The following is a 21,971-nucleotide window of genomic DNA, read 5'->3' on the forward strand; positions in this document are numbered from 1 at the left end:
GACCGATGGGTGAGGGGCACCTGAGTGCTGCCCTGCCTGGGACCGAGGTGCGGAGCCACCACGGAGAGGAAGAGTCCAGGGGCCTGGCCTTCTCCACAGCACAACGGGCACCCCCGGTCTCGCGCTCGGCTCTCCCGGCGATCCGGGCTCAGTGCCGGATTCAGGAGGGCACAGCTCCTGGCTCTGCTAGACGGGCCCCGGGGTGGCCGCGGGGACCTGGGGCTCTGGGTCTCAGGAGACAGCCTCCGCAGCCGCCTCCCACCCCCACCATGTGTTTGTAGTATCGGGGAGCGGGGCGGAAATCAGCGTGTGGGCGGCGGTAGGAGGGAGTGACGAGTGGATCCCAGCCACTGACAAGAGCCCCAAGTTGCAGCAGAGATGGCGGGGCCTCAGCGGCCGGCCGTGCTGTGTGGGGCCAGAAACCCACCTCCGGCCCTGCCTTCGTTGCCGCCGGGCTCGAGGGTGTGTGGGCTTCTCTCGCTCCCCTCCAGACGGTGGGTCTGTGGCAGGCCGGCCTGGGTGTGGGTGTGTGGGACGCAGATGCTTGGGCTGCTGGGGGTGGGCTGCCGGGCACCCCCAGCCTTCCTCCCCCTCTTTCTTCCAGGGCTGGCTCTTGCCGCTTTCCTGCCTTCCTGATCTCCTTGGTCCCCCCCCCCCAACCCCACAAAAGACCATGTCATGGAAAAGCTTGCGGGGGCGTGGACAGGAAGTCACTGGGTGGGGGCCAGGCCAAGGGCAGGCAGATAAAGGCAGGAGGCTGTCCGAGGGGTGGCCAGGCACCAGGGACAGAGCACGGACATGGGGCCCAGAGGTCAGCAGGAGGGGCTTCTGCCCAAGCTGGTGAGTAGACGCCCCTCCCCATGTTCTGGGGCCCCCGCTCACCCATTCTAACATCCTTGTGCTGTGTGCTGGGAACCTGGCCTGGCCCTGCTTAGGAGGTAACCTGGGGCAGTGAGGCTGGGAACGTGCCATTTGGTCACACTGGGTCTTTCCAGAACAGAAATAGGGCAAACCGTTAATGAGGGTCCAGGCAGAGGCTAGGTTATTCCTCGGACGGCCCCCCCAGAGTCCAGCTAGGGGCTGACCAGCTCCCAGAGAATAACTCAAACCCACACACGTACACCCACGTATCAACACCACGCACACACATCAGCACACGGCAAATCCACGGGCACGTGTGCGTGTGCACAACGCAGCTGGAAGGAGGGCCCAGTTGCTCCTGCCCAACTCAGCCAGCCTCCGGGGGAGGACGAGTTCCTCCCGCTTCTTGAGGGTCAGTGGGGGCCTAGGGCAGAATCGGGAGACGGGAAGCCTGAACCAGAGGACCTGCCCCCTCAGGCTGTGGTCCCTTCGTCCAAGGCAACTTGGGGAAGCTAGGCCATGGGCTTGGGGGAGGGTGGGGGGGGGGTTCTTGAGCCCATCTCCTGCTGGGTCCTGTTGGGGGCAGGGAGTAGAAGTAGGTCACCTTGCAAACGGCGCTGGGGGAGGGTCTTCAGGCTGCCAGAGAAAGGAGGGGACAATTCCTCTGGGCCTTGGGGCCTCTTAGTCCCAGAGATAGGACCAGAACCCAAGGTCCAAGACTTTCCTGGGAACCACAATCAGCACAGCTTCCGGGCACATCGGGGGGTTCCAGTTGGGGCAGAAGGCGTGGGTGAGGCCCTCCAGGGATGGATGAGCCCATCCCCAGGACACTCTCCGGTGGCCCTCATGGTGCCTTTCCAGGCATCTGGGCTCCTCCGGGCCCAGCAGAAGCTGAGGGGTGGGGGGGCAGGTGCCTGGGGGAGAAGTTGAGGAGAGCTGGGAAGACGGGGCTACAGCCGGGAGCCCATCCCACGCTGGTCCAGAAGCTCCCATGACATGGTGGGTGTCCTTCACCAGCTGCCCCCGGGCGGTGCCTCCAGGACTGTCCAACCTGAGAATGGTGTCTCCGGGGTCAATCTCAGGTTCGTCAGCCCGTGAGGTGCCACCCCTTTGCCAGCAGCGGCTGCCACAAGGCGAGGAGCGATGCCCCCGGGGCCTGGCCGGAAGGGAAGCTTGGGGAGCCCCAGACCGGCATTGGGCACATCTGGTGGTCACGCTCAGTCGGGCAAGTCAGCCAGGTTGTCAGCAGTGGAGTCTGGGGGCTGCTACGGGCCTGGGGCAAGACTCCACCCCTCACGGGGCCTCAGCTGCCCCCCCCCCGCCCCGCCCCCCACCGAACCGCAAGGTGCCCGGATTCCTGGCCGGGCTCGCTCGGGCTCAGCAGCCTGGAGCTGTGGGTTTGCTCCGAGCAGGACGGGAGGGAGCGGCCGATTCAGAGGCGCGAAGGGGCCCGGCGGGGGTTAGCGGGTGGGTTTTTAGCTGGCCTCGGGTAGAAGGGCAAGAAGGGATAATTCGCACATGGGGTTCACGAGGACCCACCTCTTTGACCGCCACAGGACGGGGCCGGAGGAGGGGCTGAGCTGGGAGCGGTATCGGCCTCAGCAGCGACACGTCCGGGGTCGGCGCGCCGGTGGGTGGGCCTGGCTCCCGGCGCGGGTCCTCAGGCTCGTCTCTCTGGTCACCGACCGGCCTCCAGGGGGCCGAGGATTGGCCCGGCGTCACGTGGCGGGGGTGGGGCTAGCGCTGGCCCCGCCCCCTCCGAGCCTCCCGCGCCCCCCGCTGCGCCCCCGGGCCCCAGCGCCAGCGGAGCCGCCGAGCGAGCGTGGGGAGCCGGCCCGCGCGGCACCGCGCACCCGGACGGAGAAAGGGCTGAGGTGGGGGGCCGGTGAGCGGAGTCCGCGGAGAAACGGTAGGAGCGGGGGTCCCTCTGCGGCAGGAGAGAGCCCGGCGTCCGGGGCTGCGAGCGGCCGTGCGCTCGCCGGGTGGGGCCGCGCCGGGGACCCCTCCAGACCCGGACGCCCCGGTACCCCCGTGTCCTGCCCGCGGCCCGTGGCCGCCCGAGCTGCTCTCGCGGAGTCGCTGCCGCGGTCTTCCTGAGCGGGAGGGAGTCCCCCCGCCTGGCCCTCGGCGCCCCGGGTCCCCAGACCCCTGCCCCCGCCGCGGGGGCCACGTCCCGCCACTTCCCGGTCGCCCCCTCCCGCTTCCTCCCCGCTTCCAGTGGTGACGGTGACCGGCGCAGTCCACGGGCTTCCGGATGGGTGCCCAGCCATGGCCCGCTGGCCGTGCGTGCACCTGCTCCCGGCAGCCAGGCTTTGGTCAACAGCGAAAAACCGAAAAGCCACGTCCTCAGCTAGCAAGGCCGTCGACCACTTGTGGTTGGTTCTAGGTTGCATGCCATGCAGCAGCTGAAGCAAACAAACCAAACCTACGTGGAGCCACGATGGAGTTCTCAAAAAACCTGCACTGAGGGAAAGTGCATGCTGAATACAGCATGCTACAGTTGAGGCAAAATCTTAGAGGTCGATAAAATCATGAATGAAATGGGCTTTATGGCTGCTGACACCGGTGGGCAGGGTTAGAACCACAGGCAGAAAGAGACTGAAATTCTGGTGGCCAGGGCTGGAAGGGGGACGCGGGGCTGGGGAGGGAGGTACAGGGCTTCACCGTCAGCTTTCCTTTTATGGAAAATCTAAATCAAACGGCTTCATATTTATGTCCAGAAGGAGGGTTTGTTTCAAGGTGTTTGTTAAATTACTTTTAGCATTTCTATGCTGCTTAATTTTTTTCCAAGTATTTCTGCCTTGCTCTAAGACCAAGGGAACAGACGACCCAGTACCCTGACCCAAGGGGGGGGGGGTTCCAGGTGTGAAGGACAGTCACTGAAAGGGTATGGAAGGTGACACTTGTGGCCGGGACCGAGTGGTCACACCCACGGGCCTCCTGGCTCAGGGTGGCCTCTCCGACCTAAAGCCAAGGCCCCTGGGCCACCCGCCCCACTGTGTGGGCCAGACACGAACCCCCCAGGGACACACGTGCCCTGAGGCAGAGACCTCAATCTCCGAGATGAGGAAAGAGAGGCACAGTAGTAGTTGGGAGTGGGGCCGGAAACCCCATGCTGTGACCTGCACACAGTCCAGGGTGCCTGACGGGGCCCAGGCCACGCGCTGTTCTTGTCTGTCTGCCACCAAGGCGGTGTGGTGTGTGTGGGGGTGAAACTCTGAACCCCGTGGAGCCATGACGGCTGGAGGACCAGATGGGGGCTGGGGTGCAGGGTGGCCTTGCTGAGGAGACACCAGGATGCAGTGCCAGGTCACCACTCGCTCAGACACGACCCAGGAGGGAGGCACAGCAGCGTCCAGGCACGAGGACCCGAGTGCACTCCACGTTGATGCCCTGGGTGGGCGGGCACTGGGGTGACCTGGTCGGAACCGGGGGACGGGGGGACACAGCACAGGCCCAGTGGACAGCGGGGGGTGGCCAGCCTGCCCCAGGTGCCCCCACAGTCACCCTTTGCCTACCTTGTGCTACCCGCTGAGGGTTCGGGCCCAGGCCCAGCGTGCTGTTCCGGACTCCTGCAGCCTGCCCCGTCCTGCCAGGCAGTTCTGTGATCTGCCGTCTGCGTGGGGGACAGGGGCGGTTCCAGGCTGAGGCGGTAGGAGTTACCAAGTCAGCCAGGTGGGAATGAGGGGACAGTGGAAGCACGGGCTCTCGGCCAGCGGCTTGCTGGGACATGTCCCAGGAGGGCCGCAGAAGCCACAGTCCAAGCCGCCCTGAGCTTACAGGACCCTCTCTTCACCCTATTTGTGGTATTTAGAAAATGGAGGTGAAAAACAGAACCAAGGAGGGGCTTCTGTCCACACGTGGGCCAGGCAGGAGTGAGGTCCCTGCCCCCCCGGTGCAAGACGCCCCCAAAAGAGGATGCCACAGGGATCCTTAAATAAAACACACGCCTGGTTTGCGGTGAAAACATTTATTTTACAACAGTTATCTTTATTTTAAGGTCAACATTCAGACATACGAAATGGAGATCATCACGGGACCCATCCTAACCCTCCAGCCTGGCCCTCAAGGGTGCACGTGGGAGCCGGGGTCAGGGGCACCTGCCCACCTCTGTGGGTTCCAGCAACAGGACAAAACCGGCGCATGGACGGCTGTTTCCATGCATTTGTATTTAGTATTTAAAAACAATGTATATATACACACGTGTCTATTCCAGAGTGAACTGCCTTCCCTCTCTTAGCTTGAAACATTGTCCCATTTCCTAGGGAAACAAAATCTGCGAAAGGTACTGCCTGTGGACCCTGAGCCCAGCCCCTTCCTGGAGGGTGGCCCCGTGTGGCCCCTGCTCCTTCCCAGTGGACCCCTCCCAAAGCAGACCTGTGGGCAGGAGACAGCATCCCCTCTAGAATGCATTTGTCACGGGCTGTATCCTATGCTTAGAAAACTGGTTTTAATGTTTCGAGGGAGGGGAGATTTCCAGCCACCTGGAGGTCCCAAAGGGTCACTCACTGGAGTGTCAGGTGAGCACGAAGGGTGGGCCCCCAGAGATGGGGGTGGCACTGGGGGACGGTCCACCACGGTAGCCCTGGCACCCTACCTAGCCGTTCACACAAACCCTAGGGACACAAGTGGGTCGGTGTTCACTTCTGCGCACCCGGCGAAGGAGCCTACCTGCCTCCAAGACCCTGCTCTTGACCCAACTCACCAGGAAACCCAAGGCCGTTTTGGGGCCAGCTTTTATTGTACTTGTTGCCGCCGGACAGCAGCAGTCACGCCTGCCGCGGGATATATACATATTCACATATGTACACACACACACACACACACACACACACCCACTGCCCACACCTACAGCACAGACAACGCCAACCGTGCTCGTAAGGACAGTAAAAACGTAGCTTTCGCCAATTCCACAGGAGGGTTCACAACCAAAGTAACAAAAACAAACAGGGCGGTCCTGTGTCACACGGGCTCACAGACCAGCGTGTTGAGAAAGGAATGAGGTCGCTCCTCCCACACCCTCACGTCCGTCCCTCTGGTGGGATCTGCCGAGAGCCGGGGGAGGCCGGGCAGGGCCCCCCGCCACCCCCGGTGGGAGCCCGCGGGCAGGCGCCCACCCCACCTGCTGGTGGTGTCACCCCAGCGTCTCCCAGACAGCCAGCGGGCACTCCTCCAGCAGGAGCTCACCCGACGGTCCCCTGCCGTCAGAACTCGTGGGAACAGGCCTTTCCTGGAGCAGGAGCCTCGTGGCCACACCTGGTGGTCAAGGGTGTGGAAACGCCACCTGCTCTAACCTCAGCACACTCTGGCTTCTTCTCCAGTGGGTCCCCATGGGTGCCAAACCGCGCTGACTGACCAGGGAACTAGGAAAGCTCACACGCCGAGCGGTCATATCTAAAGCAGTTTGAAAACAGAACAAAGCCAAAGGAAGACAAGAGAAAGGAAAGAAGACCACATCACGGGGCAGGAACAGAACGCAAACGCCAGCAGCCACCATCAGACGCCCCGCGAGTCTCCTGCGTGTTTCCTGCCATCCTGAAGCGGTCGCTGCTGCCAGGCCCCTGAGGGCATCTGGGCAAGCCCTGCGCTTTGTGGAACAGGACGGGCTCCAGCCCACACTGGCCCCGCGCTCTCTGGCCACACATGGCCTTGGCTCGAGGGGGGTGGGTGTGTGGGGGAGGGAAGCAGGGGAGGTAAGTGGAGGGGGGAAGCGGGCGGTGGGTGGGAAGGCACGGGGGTTGTAGGGAGGGAAGAGAGGGAGGGGGAGGGGAGAGGGGGACGGGGGGGGGGGGGGGTGTCCTAGAGCCAGGAGCTCTCACAGCTGCGCAGCAGGCAGACAGTCGCCCCCACGTGGCCAGTGAACAGGGTGCCCCTCCAGACTCAGCAAGTGCACAGCAGGGAAACACACAGAACACTCCAGAAAAAGGGAACACGCCCAGGGCTGACAGTGAGCACAGCCGGGGGGGCTCTCATTCAGAATCGCCAAGTCAGGGCCAGGCAGGGAGAACCCCAGGCCCCTGGGCAATCGTCACCGTCCTCACTGCCACGATTCACTTCGACTACACACATTCTTCAAAGGACTGGTCGGACAAACTTCCTGCCCGGCCCCTCTTGCAACACCCACCCACCCCGGCCCCCAGGACAGTGTCCCGTCCTGTGGCTGGAGGACACTTGGCGAGGGGCTCCCCAGACGCATGCAGTGGCCCCGGGGTTTTTTTGAGCACAGAGGTGCATGGTCCCCTGCAGGTCCCAGCAGCAGAGGGGGAGGCTTTCTACCTTAAGTCCAGGCTTTGAAGCTAGTTCTTGGCCATTCTGGGGGAAAAACAGCTCCCAAAGGTATTTCCAGAACGTCACAAAGGCCGACCACAGCCTGCCTCTCAGGCTCCATCTCGCTGCCATGTTGGGACTGGCAGAGAACAGCTCTGTGGTCTTACCTCCTCCCTGGTCCCAGAGCCGGCAATGAATTTCTTAGCCTTTCACGAGGTCAGATTTTAGCGAATTATTTCTAATTTAAAATCACAGTGCATACTCTCTCTCTCGTTGGACGTCTTCACAATCATTTTAATGGACAAAAAACAACAAAATGGGATCAAACACCTGCCCAGGGGCCTGGTACTGGCCCCGCCCTCACACGGCTGCTCTCCGAGCGCGTCCGCATTCTGTCCTCACACCGCTATCCCTCCAGCCACTTCCTGGCCAACAACAAGAACCTGCTCTCCTCAAGGCCCCGGGTGGCAGACAAGCGAGGGCTCCGCGGGCGGGCGGGAGGGGGTGGAGGCCGCAGGCGTCAGGAGCACGACCTGGTACGTCTGAGCCGGCGTCGTCCTCGTCCTTCATCTGCAAATCCAGGACGCATTCTGCAGCAGCCAAGCCCACGTGGGCCCCGTGGGTCTCCACCGGCCAGTGTGGGCCCAGCAGGGAGCCACAGCACATCTGGTGCCGCTGGGGGGTGTGGGGCAACTCTCAACTCTGGGCCGGCACGGGCACATCATAACCCACGTCTCCTCAGTCCCCGCGGCAGGGGCGTCACCCACGAGTTCTGGGGCACAGACAAGACTGACTTCCAGCTCCACAAAAGGTGCCGCTCAACACAGCGGTGAGAGGAGGATCCATCCCACAGTCCGGCTGCTGGCTCACCAGCCAAGGGCACCAGGTGCACCTTCGGTCCAGGTGCTGCCTCCTCTGGGAACCTGATGTCTCTAGCGCCGCCTGAACCATCAAGGGCAGCCGAAGGGAACGGGCGAAGGAAGGAGGGTAGGAGCTCTGGGAAGCGCAGAGAAGAGGGCTGTGCTCACCACTGTGCTTCCCAGAGCCGCTCGGCCCTGCTCCGCCAGCAACCTGGGCCTGGACGGTCAGCCCCTCTGACAACAAACTGGCTTGCCACCACCACTTGTGGTTCTTCCAGGTCCAGAAAGGCCCACCAGGAGGCCCGGGCGGGCCTGAAGGAATGTGGAGGGTGACCCGAGGGGAGGGCAGGTGGCTGGAATGTGGCCGGGGCACGAGAGTGGGAGTGCGGAAGAACCACGTCCCGCAGCCTGGCCAGGGACCGCGTGCCACGGAGACCCGGGCCGCATCCGGGCAGAAAACGCAATCTTGGGGTCAGCAGAGCCTGCGACACGTTCCACGACAAACACCCAGAGGAAAACCCAGCCACGAGGCCAAGCCACCAAGGCAAACGGCCCCGCACAAACCCACAGCACGAAAAGGCCACCAGCGCTGGGCGGAGGGAGGACGTGCCCACCTCCTCCCAGGCAACGAACGCGTCCAGAGGCTCTGGCTGTGACCACACGGCTGGCGAGCACAGGACAGGGACTGGACCTCACAGCTGCCGCCGGCCAGAACCCGCCTCTGGCCGCCACCAACACAGGGGAAGGAGCCACCCTTCTGGCCCCAGCCTGCCCGGCTGGGAGACCCTACGCAGCAGCCACGGCCGGTGTGGCCACTCGTGAGCCCCGAGACTGCTTCGGCGTCTGGTTCACGCGGCCACACCGCGGCGCGCCCACAACACAGACACACACGGAACGTGGCCCCAGACATGCTATTAAAAAAGGAGAGAACAGAAGAGGACCGTAGCTACACTGCTTTAAATACTGCATGCGACGCACTTCACGTGTTGGGGGGCGACGGGTGGGCGGGCACAGAGGTGGGAAGGGCCCCGGCGGGCTGGCGGCTGCTCCTCCTCCGTGGCCAGGGCAGCCCCCTCCCCATCTCTGCGGCTACAGTTCATGATTCTAAGGGTGAAGTGGCCGGGTGCTGGGCTATCCTCTATCACAGCGGCTCCGGAACTTAGTTGAACCCGTCGGTGTGGTAGCTGGGGTGGGAGTCGGCCGTGAGCTGGGTGGTCTCTGTGGCGGACGCTGGCTGTATGACAATCGGCGTGTCTGCGGCCTCTGAAAAGCAAGCACGCGCGTGTTCATCGTGTGAGGGCGGAGCCTCGCCACCGGGCCTCCCGAGCGCACGTGTGACCCCCAGCGACACCGTCCTCGTGACAAAGCTCCGTCGCCCGGCCGCTCCACCAGGGTCACAGGTCGGAGGGGAGAGGCTACCTGCGCACCTCCACCCAACGCAACCTTCCTCCGTCGCCTCGGGTCACCGCCAGCCCTCGGTCCCTCCCCACCTGCTGGGTCCCGTGGAACTTCGGCCGCTTCAGATCGCGGGTGGGGACAGCCCTCTGCGTCTGCTTTTACCTCAAGTGTCCACGTTCACACCTCAACAGTCCCAGCGACCACCACAAACACTGCGGCACCGTGTCAGTGCCCTCCTGTTTGACAAGACAGGTCGACACGGCTCAGGGCCCGGCCCGGCCCGGCCCGCCCCGCTCAGCGGCCCTCGGCGGGCACTCACCCCGCTCGTCCGACTGCAGCTGTGCCTCCAGGTCCTCGGGGGACACGTAGAAGCCGGCGTCCTCGCCCGCGGGCGCCCTGGGCTTGCACCTCCCGCAGCAGCAGTTGAAGCAGCAGCAGAGGCAGCAGCAGCAGTAGCAGCAGGTGAGGAGGCCGCACACGACAAACAGCGCCTGCGCGGGTGGACGACAGGGGCGCTGGCCACGCGGCCTCCGGGACCCCCGCCCCGCGGCCAGCCCGAGGCCGCTCTGGGGGCGTGTCGGGCCCAGACGCCCTCCGCGGCCCTTCAGGGCCCGAGGAGCGGGGACACCGAGAGACGGAGCTCTGTAAGCTTCTGGAAAGGGAGCCTACAGGGAGGGGCTACGGGGCTGACTGGCCAGCACCACGGCGCCGGGTGGCCGGGGCCGTCACACCCTCGGGCCTTCACGGGACACGGGTTGTGAGTCAAGTGAGGAAAAGGACAAGCGTTCAAAACAGAACCACCGGACAAAATGTCAAAAGTTTCTCAAGTCAGATTTCAAACACGTCCTCCCCCACGACGACAAAAACATCCGTCCAAAACGCGCTGGAAAAGCTCCCTTGCGAGGCCTGTCTCTGTAGGAACTTACTCGTCAGAGGACGTCCGCTCGGTGTCGGGCTCGCTCTGTGCGCTCTCGGCCCGTTGCACACAGGCAAGCGAGCCGGCCGCGTCCGCACGGGACGGGGAGAAAGGCTGCCCCACACCCGGGAACCGGGGCCCCTGAGCAGAGCCCCTGGACTGAACGGTCTGACTGTGTGCGCCCGGACCCCCCGCCCCCCGCCCATTCCGCTCACCTTGGCCCACCAGCTGGAGAGCACAAAGTAGGTGTTCACGTTCTCCTCTCCAAACTGCTCGGCCACGTAGAGCCCCAGCGACCCGTACTTGTCGTAGATGTTTCTTTTTGTGGCGTCCGTCAGGATGGCGTGGGCGTTGTTGATCTCCTTGAACTTGTCTGCCGCCTCCGGGTTATCGGGGTTCTTGTCAGGGTGGTATTTCAAGGCAAGTTTTCTGCAAATCAAAACCATTTCTTTGTCCCTTATTTCACACACACCCATCACAGGGCCCTGTGGAGGACACATTCATGCATCACCGCGGCACTTTCCACCTCTCCAGAGTTCCAGACCGTCAGACCCAGAGAAATCTCTGCAAACTGCCCGGCCCTGACCCAGACCCGGCCCCGGCCCCGGCCCCGGCCCCGGCCCCGGCCCCGGCCCCGGCCCCGGCCCCAGAGAAGAGGGTCCTGGGGTGAGGCTAACCCTGGGGGAGTGGCCGCAGGCACAGCCTGCGAGGGGGGTGGGGGAGGGAGGGCTCTTCCAACAGCTCCAAGGCAAACCCACTGCCGACCTCTAGTGTCCCAGCAGGCTAACTGCTCAGCTGCCCCACGAAGTGACTGCAAGCGAGGCGAGCACAACGTGGGCCTGCTTTCTGTGCTCACGAATCACACACGTGAGGAACACAAGAGACAACTAGCTGAGGGTGCGGACTCGTGGGGGGTTTGCCTCCTATGGCCTACTCCGTGCAGCTGTGCGTAAGTTCCACTGGGAGGGGACTACTGTCACTGCGCGGAGAAGAGCAAATCGTTGAGCATTCTAAAGCCCCGGCTACGGAGCAGGCTCAGACCCGCTTCCCTCTGGACCTGGCTGCTCCAGGGCAGACCGTCTGTATCACCCACAAAGTGTTATTTTGTCGCTGCCGAGAAAATATCAGTTGAGAGCTGTAGGCTACAAGGTGTGGTGGAACCATCGCCAGCTTGACACGGGGTCAGCTCAGCCAGGGACAAACACTGGTTTCGGTAAATGCAAGTCAAACCCCACGAGGTACGAGGTCCTCCCCGCGTGTGGCCTCTCACCGATAGGACTTTTTAATGTCATCTGAGGTTGCATTCTTGTCCAGCCCCAGAACATGGTAGAGTGATTCCCCAGAGGTAGAGAGTGAGCGCTGTCTCTGGTCTGCCATGGTAGGCTAATCTATAAGAAAAATGCGAAGAAAACATCAAGAAGTATAGAGATTCCAAGCACACTGCTGACACACTTTATTCCAGATGACTGTTCTAAGCAAAACATCATAACACTGCTAGTGGGGGCCAGGAGGTCCACAGACACAACACATCCAACTATGACATAAAGGGGTGTGGGGAGTGGGGCCAGAGGCAAAGTTAAAGTTGGTGATTGTGCCTGTGAAGGCGAGAACACGGCCACACCACAGAGACTGTGCAGAATTACATGTGTTTATTGTAATCTCCAGAGCAACCTCTAAATAAAGAAATGCAAAGTATAGCTATAAAGGCTAAAAGAAAAAGGGAAATGGGGCAGCTGGGTGGCTCAGTTAAGCGTCCGACTTCGGCTCAGGTCATGATCTCGCATTTTGTGGTTCGAGCCCCGCGATGGGCTCTGTGCTGACAGCTCGGAGCCGCTCTGGAGCTTGCTTCGGATTCTGTGTCTCCTCCTCTCTCTGCCCCTCCCCTGCTCATGCTCTGTCTCTCTCTCTCTCAATAATAAATAAACATTAAAAAAAAAAAAAAAGAAAAAGGGAAATGAACTCTTTAGACTAAGAACTCCAATAAAAAGAAGAGACTGTCTCGAGGCACCTGGGTGGCTCAGTCGCTTAAATGTCCAACTTTGGCTCAGGTCATGATCTCATGGTTCACGGGTTCAAGCCCCATGAACTGTCCCCACAGAGCCTGGAGTCTGCTTCGGATTCTGTCTCCCTTTCTGCCCCTCCCCTACTCACACTCTGTCTGTCTCTCTCAGAAATGAATACACATTTAAAAAAAAAAAAAAAAAAAAGATTGTCTCAATCCCTATCAAAATAACACCAGCATTCTTCACAAGAACAAACAATCCTAAAATTTGTATGGAACCAGAAAAGTCTCCGAACAGCCAAAGCAATCCTGAAAAAGAAAACCAAAGCTGGAGGCATCACAATCCCCGACTTGAAGATGTGTTACAAAGCTGTAATCAACAACACGGTATGGTAGTGGCACAAAAACAGACATTCAGATCAATGGAACAGAATAGAGAACCCAGAAATGGACCCACAAACGTATGGTCAACTGATCTTTGACAAAGCAGGAAAGAATATCCCATGGAATAAAGACAGTCTCTTCAGCAAGTGGTGCTGGGAAAACTGGACAGTGACATGCAGAAGAATGAACCTGGACCGCTTTCTTACACGAGACACAAAAATAAACTCAAAGTGGATGAAGGACCTAAATGTAAGACAGGAAGCCATCAAAACCCTAGAGGAGAAAAGAGGCAAAAACCTCTTTGACCTTGGCCGCAGCAACTTCTTACTCAACACGTCTCCGAGGCAAGGGAAACAAAAGCAAAAATGAACTACTGGGACCTCATCAAGATAAAAAGCTTCTGCACAGCAAAGGAAACAATCAGCAAAACTAAATGGCAACCGACAGAATGGGAGAAGATTTTTGCAAACGACATATCAGATAAAGGGTTAGTATCCAAAATCTATAAAGAACGTATCAAACTCAACACCCAAAACACAAATAATCCAGTGAAGAAATGGGCAAAAGACATGAATAGACACTTCTCCAAAGAAGACATCCAGATGGCCGACACATGAAAAAATGCTCAACATCACTCATCATCCAGGAAATACAAATCAAAACCACACTGAGATACCCCCTCACACTGGTCAGAATGGTTAACATTAACAACTCAGACAACAACAGATGTTGGTGAGGATGTAGATAAAGAGGAACCCTCTTGCACTGCTGGTGGGAATGCAAACTGATGCAGCCATTCTGGAAAACAGTGTGTAGGTTCCTCAAAAAATTAAAAACAGAACTACCCTACGACCCAGCAACTGCACTACTAGATATTTATCTAAGGGATACAGCTATGCTGTTTTGAAGGGGCACAAGCACCCCAATGTTTATAGCAGCACTATCGACAATAGCCAAAGTATGGAAATAGCCTAAATGTCCATTGACTGATGAATGGATAAAGAAAATGTGGTATATACATACAGTGGGATATTACTCAGAGATCAAAAAGAATGAAATCTTGCCGTTTGCAACAACGTGGATGGAACTAGAGTATATTATGCTAATAAGCAAAATTAGAGAAGACAAATATCATATGACTTCACTCAAGCAGAATTTGGAATTTAAGAAACACAACAGATGAACACAAGGGAAGGAAAAATAATATAAAAACAGGGAGGGAGAAAAACCGTAAGAGACTCTTAAATATGGAGAATAAACTGAGGGTTGCTGGAGGGGGTTGTGGGGGGGGGATGGGCTAAATGGGCAAGGGACATTAGGGAGGACACTTGTTGGGATGAGCACTGGGTGTTATATGTAAGTGATGAATCACTAAATTCTACTCCTGAAATCATTATTACACCATATGCTACTAACTTGGAAGTAAATTTAAAAATTTAAAAAAAAAAAAAAAAAAGGGAGAGATTGTCAGAATGGATAAAACACAATGGGACTCTTGGGTGGCTCAGTCAGTTAAGCATCTGACTTCAGCTCAGGTCATGATCTCATAGTTCATGAGACTGAGCCCCACGTCAGGCTCTGTGCTAACAGTGTGGAGTCTGCTTGGGATTCTCTCTCCCTCTCCCCAACTTGCATGCACACGTCTTCTCTCTCAAAATAAATAAGTGTTAAAAACAACAGAGTGTCAAAATACATCAAACAAGTACTGACAGAATTAAAAGGAGAAAGAGACAACCCACTGCTCTAAAAATCTCAGCACCCCTCTCTCAGACACAGACAGAACGAACAACAACAACAAAGTATAAATAGATGACCTGAAGAACACTACCGACCACCATCACCTAAATGACACTTATGTGACCCTCAACATCTATAAACACACAGAAAAGAAAAAAAAAATCATCAATATACCACATGCTGGGCTCTAAAACAAATTTCAATAAATTTAAATCATGCAAAGTGTGCTCCCCGAGCTTAGCAGAATTAAGTTAGAAACTCAACACTAAGACCTCTGAGAAAACCTCAAGTATTTAACATCACCCAACACACTTCTAAACTAACACACAGCTCAAAGAAATCATAATAATAGAACATATTTTGAGCTAAATAATAAAATGTAACATGTGAGCCAAAACCTAAGATTCAGGCTTAGAACGCTGGAAGCAAGCAGAGCAGACCCAAGGGAAATGGAAGGAAGGAAATATTAAAGAGCAGAAACCAACAAAATAAAAAACAGATAAGTGATAGAAAAATTTAGCAAAGACGAAAGTTGGCTCTTTGAAAACAATAAAATTAATAAACAACTGGCCAGACAAAAGAAAGAACAGAAATCAGTAACATGAGGAAGGAAAAAAAGAGGGGTCATCACTACAGACCCTACAGGCACAAAAAAGATGATAAGATTATAGACAACTTTATGCCAATAATTAGATGAAATGGACAAGTACCTTGAAAAATATAATTTACTAAAATTAACACAGGATGAAACAGAAAAATCTGAGTAGTCCTAAAAACATTAACAAAATTGAATCGGTAATAGAAAACCTTCCCACAAACAAAATTCCAGGCCCTGATGAGTTTTCTAACAAATATTCAAGGAAGAAATGACATTAATCTTAGATAAACTTTTTCAAAAACAGAGGAAGAAGGATCTGCTCTTTACGTGTCTTAACCAGCATGACCTCACAAAGACATTACCAAAAAATCCCTCATAAACACAGACGCAAAAATCCTTAACAGAGTATTAGCAAATAGAATCTAATCAAGTAGAAATTATCCCAAGAATGCAAGCCTGATTTAACTTTCCAAAGAAACCAATGTAATCCACTACATTATAGAATAAATGAGACAAACCACATGATCATCTCAAGAGATTCAATCAAAGCATATGGCAAAGTTCAATACCAATTTATGATTTTAAAAATTCTCAGGAGATATTGGGAATAGAAGGAAACTTCCTCAGTCTGATAAAGGACATCTGACCAAAAGCCTACAGCTGATATGCTTAGGAGTGAAATACTGAATGGTTTCCCCTTAAGACCAGAATGTGACAAGGACGCCTGCTCTCACCAATTCTATTCAACATTGTCATAGGACCCTGAACACTGCAACAGGAAAAAAAGAAAAAAGAGAAAGACCTAAAACTGTCCCTATTCACAGATGACTTGGTTGTTTATATAGAAAATCCTAAGGAATCCACAAAAAACAAACAAAAACAAACAGAAAACCAACCAACCAACCAACCAACCAACCAACAACTGAGAAGTGAAGTTAGCAAGATCACAGGATACTAATATGATATTTAAAACAACCATACTTTTGGGGCGCCTGGGTGGCTCAGTCGGTTAAGCGGCCGACTTCAGCTCAGGTCACGATCTCGCGGTCTGTGAGTTCGAGCCCCGCGTCCGGCTCTGGGCTGACGGCTCAGAGCCTGGAGCCTGCTTCCGATTCTGTATCTCCCTCTCTCTCTCTGCCCCTCCCCCGTTCATGCTCTGTCTCTGTCTCAAAAATAAATAAAACGTTAAAAAAAATTTTTTTTTTAAATAAAACAACCATACTTTTGAGAGCAGTAAGCAATTGGAAAATATTATTACGTTCAAGTTTCATTTACAACAGCATCCAAAACGCTAAATTTTTTTAGGAGTCAGATTTAACAGAAGACATACAGGACCCTTACGTTGAAAATCACACATTGCCTAGAGAAACCAAAGATTTTAAAAAATACAGATTTATAATGTTCATGCATCAGAAGAGTCAATACTGTTAAGATGCCAATCCTCTCCAAATTGATCTACAGATACAATACAATCTTAACTCTAATCCTAGCAGGCTCATTTGATAGAAATTGAGAAACCTATTTAAAAATGTGTATGGAAAAGCAAAGGGCATAACACTGACATACAGATGGTCAACAGCACATGAAAAGATGTTCGTCGCTGTCATTCAGAAATGCAAAATAAAATGAGATACTACTACATTTCTACTAGAACAGCTTGTATTAAAAAGATGAGCCGTATCGGGGCACCTGGGTGGCTCAGTCGGTTAGCGTCTTACTTCATCTCAGGTCCATGATCTTACAGTTAGTTCGTGAGTTCGAGCCCCAGTCCCTCTGCTGTCAGTGCAGACCCCGCTTGGGATCTTCTGTCCCCACCCCCTCTCTGCCTCTCCTCCACCTGCACTCTCTCTCTCTCTCTCAAAAATAAACATTTAAGGGGCTCCTGGGTGGCTCAGTCAGTTAAGCGTCTGACTTCGGCTCAGGTCATGATTTCACGGTTCGTGAGTTTGAACCCCGGGTCAGGCTCTGTGCTGATAGCTCAGAGCCTGGAACCATGCTTTGGATTCTGTGTCTCCCTCTCTTTCTGCTCCTCCCCCACTCATGCTCTGTCTCTCTCTCTCCTTCAAAAATAAAAAAAAATTTTTTTAAATAAATAAATAAGCATTAAAAAAAAAAAAAAGATGAGCCGTATCAAGTAAGTTGGCAAGGATGTGAAGTAACATGAACTCTGCTGAAGACGTAAAACGCCACAACCCCTTCAGAAAACAGCTTGGTAGTGCCTTAAGAAGTCAAACACACACTTATCATATGACCCAGCCACTCCACTGCTGGGTACGGTCTTACACATGCAAAATGAAAACACATGTCTATACAAAGACTTACACACCAATGGTCACAGCAGCTTTATTCCTGACAGCCAACATTTGGAAACAACCCAATGTCCATCGACAGGTGAATGGATCAACAGAAAGGGGTCTGTCCGTAAAGTGGACTACTGCTCAGCACGAAGGGAATGAGCCACAACCACCGTTTAAGCATGTTGCTGAGTGAAAGGGGTGAGACCTAACAGACGACGTAGGAGTCCCTTATATGAAACCCTGGTAAATGCAAAGTACGTGAGGTTGCGTGAACACAGAGGCAGAGCGAGAGGTCGATTACAAGGACTCCAGGAAACACTGGAAAGTTACCTGGCACACACTTGCCACAGGACCCAGCAGGTCTGCTCCTGGCTGATTTATGCAAAAGAAAAGGAAACACTGTTCACATAAAAACCTACACACAACATTCAGAGCAGTTTTACTCCTAACAGCCCCAAACCAGAATTAGTCCAGATGTCCTTCAACTGAATGCTTAAAAAACTGGGGTGTGAATACACCATGTAACAAATACTACTTGGCAAACGAAAACAAAGTAACTGCTGTGAGAAGCTGGATGAGCCTCCCGGGAATGCCACTGAACACACAAAGCCCATCCCAAAAGGCTACACAGTGTATGACCGTACTTACAGAACATTTTTGAAATGATACGACGTCAGAAATGGAAGGCAGATGGGTGGGTGCCAAGGGGTCAAGGATGGGAGGTGAGTGTGAGTACGAAGGCCAACGCGGGGATGGCCAGTGGCACTGAGACCTCCAGTATTTTGAGTCTAGTGGCGCAAACACAAACCTATGCAGGCGAAACCGCTGAACAGAGGTCACCATGCACACAAATGAGTAAAAGTAAAGATGGGGAAATCTGAGTAGGATCGGTAGATCGTATCAACATCAGTCTCCTGGTAATGATCTAAAACTACAGTTTGGAGGGGCACCTGGGTGGCTCAGTTGGTTGAGTGTCCTTCGACTCGGGTCATGATCTTACAGTCTGTGGGTCTGAGCCCCATGTTGTAATCTGTGCTGACAGCTCCGAGCCTGGAGCCTGTTTCGGATTCTGTGTCTCCTCCTCTCTCTGTCCCTCCCCCACTTTCTCTCACAAAAGCAAATAAAACATTTAAAAATTAAAACAAAACAAAACACTCATATTTTGGCAAAATATCACCACTGGTAAAAACCAGGCAAAGTGTTGGGGCGCCTGAGCGGCTCCGTCGGTCAAGTGTCCGACCGGCTCAGGTCATGATCTCGCGGTTCGTGGGTTCGAGTCCTGAGTCGGGCTGTGTGCTGACAGCTCAGAGCCTGGAGGCTGCTTCGGGTTCTGTGTCTTCCTCTCTCTCTGACCCTCCCCCACTTGCGCTCTGTCTCTGTCTCTCAAAAATAAACGTTAAAAAAATTAAAGAAAATATCTAACATTTAAAAAAAAGGGGGGGAGCTTTCCAATCTCCCTACTCTGCCTCCGCGATAGGAGTAAGACGGGTCTAGGCAGCTCCCTGTGCCATTAAACACCTGCGACCCTGGCCTGAGATCAACCATCTGAAAAATAAAGGATGGACGTAAGTTTTAAACTCAATACTGATTCAATAATCTGTATGTGTGGGGCACCTGGGTGGCTCAGTCAAAACTCCGACTCTTGGTTTCAGCTCAGGTCACGATCTCATGGTTTCGTGAGTTCGAGTCCCACATCGGGCTCTGCACTGACAGTGTGGAGCCTGCTTGGGATTCTCTCTCTCCCTCTCTCTGCCCCTCCCCACTTGTGATGTCTCTAAAAATAAGTAAACTTAAAATAAATAAATAAATGTTCTCTCTCAAAAATAAACACACATTTAAAAAAATAATAAAGAATACATCAATGTAAGAGTCTGGGAGAAGTACTGCTCCTGCCTTCTACATGGAACTGTCTGGGGAGGACACACTTGAACAGAATGAGGAACCTGGGACAGGAGAGTGGTGTCATCTGGGCCTGTGGCAGGAGAAGTGACAGCAGGAGACACAAGAGCAGCTCCCACACCCCCCACCCTCCTGTGGGCACCTAATTACCACACCTAATGCAAAGGTTAACGCTCACAACAGACAGGAGGGGGGTGCAGGGGTGGACGGCCCCAATGTGCCAGGTTCCTCGACTCCCTCCAGTGGCCGCCTTGAGCACTCACCGGGCTGGGTTCCTGGAGCGTGGCAGCCCCCAGGGGTCAGGCTTCCCCTCCCCTCACCAGGCAGGCTCTGTGGCAGTGGTATCACAGATGTGGAGACAGAAGTACAGACAGGTGAAGTCAGGATCTGAACCCAAACCAAGGGCACCACGCCCTGGCCTATGGACACCAGTTAAACCACCTCGCCCCTAGGCCCAAGGGATGATGGATGGTGTGCTGCTAAGGGCGGAAAATAAAACAAGTCTCACTGCCAAGAGAGAGATCATGGGTTCTGGAATCAGGATGTGAGGGTTCTAAGCCCAGCTCTGAAAGTTTCTAGCTGTGCGACCTCAGGCAAATCACTGCAGTTCTCTCACCTGTAGACCTCACCAGACTAGGTTAGCAAGGAGCCAAGAGATCCGCCAGGAGCAGGGGTCTTTATTGATGCTGATGGAGCAGCATACTCTCAGCATCCAAGTCCGAGCCAGTACTGTCTTGCCTCGTTAGGCCATGTCAGAAGTACCACAGCACTGTCAAATCCAACTACTGCCCGTAAGTAACTTCTTTGGTTTTTATTCTCAGGTACCCAGCGCCTATTAAGTAGTTGGCCTCTAAACCCCATTAAGTAACAGTTTCTGTCTACTCTCTAAAAATAGCTCTGGGCATACCTCTTTCACACTGTACTTTTCTTTTAAACACATGGAAGGTTTTTGGCAACCTTGTATCAAGCAAGTCTCCTTTCCAACAGCATTAGCTCATTTTGTTTCTGTGTCACATTTTGATAACTCGTGCAATATTTCAAACCTTTTATTGTTACTGTATTTGTTGCAGTGACCTCTGATCAGTGATTCTGACTCAAATGCTCAGATGATGGTTAGCATTTTTTAGCAATAAGGTATTTTAAAATTGAGGCTTGTAATTTTTTTTTTTTTTTTAACACATAACACTACTGCACACTCCCCAGCCGATGGTTTAACGTAAATGGAACGTTTATACGCACTGGGAAACCAAAACATTCATTTGACTGGGCTCTATTGTGATACTTGCTTTAATGCGGTTTATCTGGAACCAAGCCCTCCACAGGAGATAGGCTCGTATGCCTACAACATCTAGAAGCAGTCAGCTACTTAATCTGATGGAAGAGAGTACCCTGTGAAACTTTCACATTTTAAATTATGATTTAAAACTCAGTATTATTTAAAACTCAGTATTATTTAAAACTCAGTATGTATGCCAGATATCACTAATATTACTGCACTGAATGTCAAAATTTCCTAGTCTCAGACAGAACCGTCTTAAAGATCAATAAAATAATCTAAAATTAATTTTCCTAATTTCAGTGGGTTGCCAGTAACTACATCCAAACTCCCCCCCCCCCCATGAAGGCATGTGCATACATGAGCAAGCGGGGGAAGGGCAGAGAGAATCCCAAGCAGGCTCTGCTCTGTCAACACTGAACTCAATCCCACCGCTTGTGACATCACGACCTGAGCTGAAATCAAGAGTCAGACACTCAACTGACTGAGCCACCCACGTGCCCCTAAAAACTAAGTTATTAAGCATCCTGAGTCATTTGTGACTGGCAGCTTTCTCCCTCATAATTGGAGTAGCACAAATCTGTAATATACAGCATCAGAATGTCAGTGGGACAACTATCTGAACACTCCTGACCCAATAATGTTATGATCAGGCAAGCTCTCCACAGACAGAGGCACAGACTAATGTTCACATGGACATGAGAACTTCTGGAACAAGAAGCTTCTAGAAAAAATGATCTGTTGAAAACCCAGCCAGTGAAAACACAAACCAAAAGGCAGCAGTCAAAAATGGAAACCAGGGGTAACGGGTCTGTGGGCAGGTGTTGAACCCACGGAAATCCTAGAACAAGACTAAAGAGCACTGGGAGCTGTGCGAACAAATCTGATGGATACAAACATCGCAAACCTACAAGGACACAGGAGACACGTGGGGGGAGGGGCGTGCAGACAAGGGTGGGGTTTGCCTGCACCGAGGGATGCTAATTTTATCAGCACCACCTTGATTTTTCTATGTCAAATTCAAGGAAAAGTGCAACAATGCTTTTATGTAAAAGACATGCAAACATCTTTAGAAGGTTAAGTATCTGATTATTTGGGGGAAAACTAGGAACCAGAGGTTAACGGACATTTTCTTGGCTGTGTAACATTCACCCGTATCTTTTTTTTTTTTTAACATTTATTTATGTATTTTTTTTTACATTTTTACTTTATTTATTTATTTATTTATTTATTTATTTATTTATTTATTTATTTATTTATTTTTAACGTTTATTCATTTTTGAGACAGAGAGAGACAGAGCATGAATGGGGGAAGGTCAGAGAGAGAGGGAGACATAGAATCTGAAACAGGCTCCAGGCTCTGAGCCGTCAGCACAGAGCCCGACGCGGGGCTCAAACTCACGGACCGTGAGATCATGACCTGAGCCGAAGTCGGCCGCCCCACCGACTGAGCCACCCAGGCGCCCCACTTTATTT

General features: G+C 53.7%; 2 protein-coding genes across 3 annotated transcripts; one reads left to right on the plus strand and one right to left on the minus strand.

Moving 5' to 3' along the window:
- The first annotated feature begins 5 nt into the window (after positions 1-5).
- Positions 6-5,071, plus strand: LOC123384670. The gene is made up of 4 exons (XM_045055061.1): positions 6-47; positions 324-840; positions 1,944-2,770; positions 4,862-5,071. The coding sequence occupies exons 1-3, from the start codon at positions 6-8 to the stop codon at positions 2,438-2,440; spliced, it is 1,056 nt and encodes a 351-aa protein (XP_044910996.1). The 3' UTR covers positions 2,441-2,770; positions 4,862-5,071.
- Positions 4,816-17,688, minus strand: DNAJC5 (DnaJ heat shock protein family (Hsp40) member C5). 2 transcript variants are annotated; one of them, XR_890110.4, is made up of 6 exons: positions 17,651-17,688; positions 11,573-11,690; positions 10,518-10,731; positions 9,706-9,877; positions 9,549-9,622; positions 4,816-9,251 (listed from the first exon to the last, which is right to left on the minus strand). XR_890110.4 is itself a non-coding variant. In XM_003983279.5 (5 exons), exons 2-5 carry the CDS (start codon positions 11,677-11,679, stop codon positions 9,148-9,150), a joined length of 597 nt encoding a protein of 198 aa, XP_003983328.1. In that variant the 5' UTR covers positions 11,680-11,690; positions 17,651-17,681; the 3' UTR covers positions 4,816-9,147. The 2 variants fall into 2 exon arrangements, 1 of the variants encoding a protein (XP_003983328.1); XM_003983279.5 differs by lacking the exon at positions 9,549-9,622 and having other exon boundaries at positions 17,651-17,681.
- Between the last annotated feature and the right edge of the window lie 4,283 nt (positions 17,689-21,971).

The sequence above is a fragment of the Felis catus genome, chromosome A3 (genome assembly GCF_018350175.1).
Source record: "Felis catus isolate Fca126 chromosome A3, F.catus_Fca126_mat1.0, whole genome shotgun sequence".
In the NCBI taxonomy this organism is placed as follows: Eukaryota; Metazoa; Chordata; class Mammalia; order Carnivora; family Felidae; genus Felis; species Felis catus.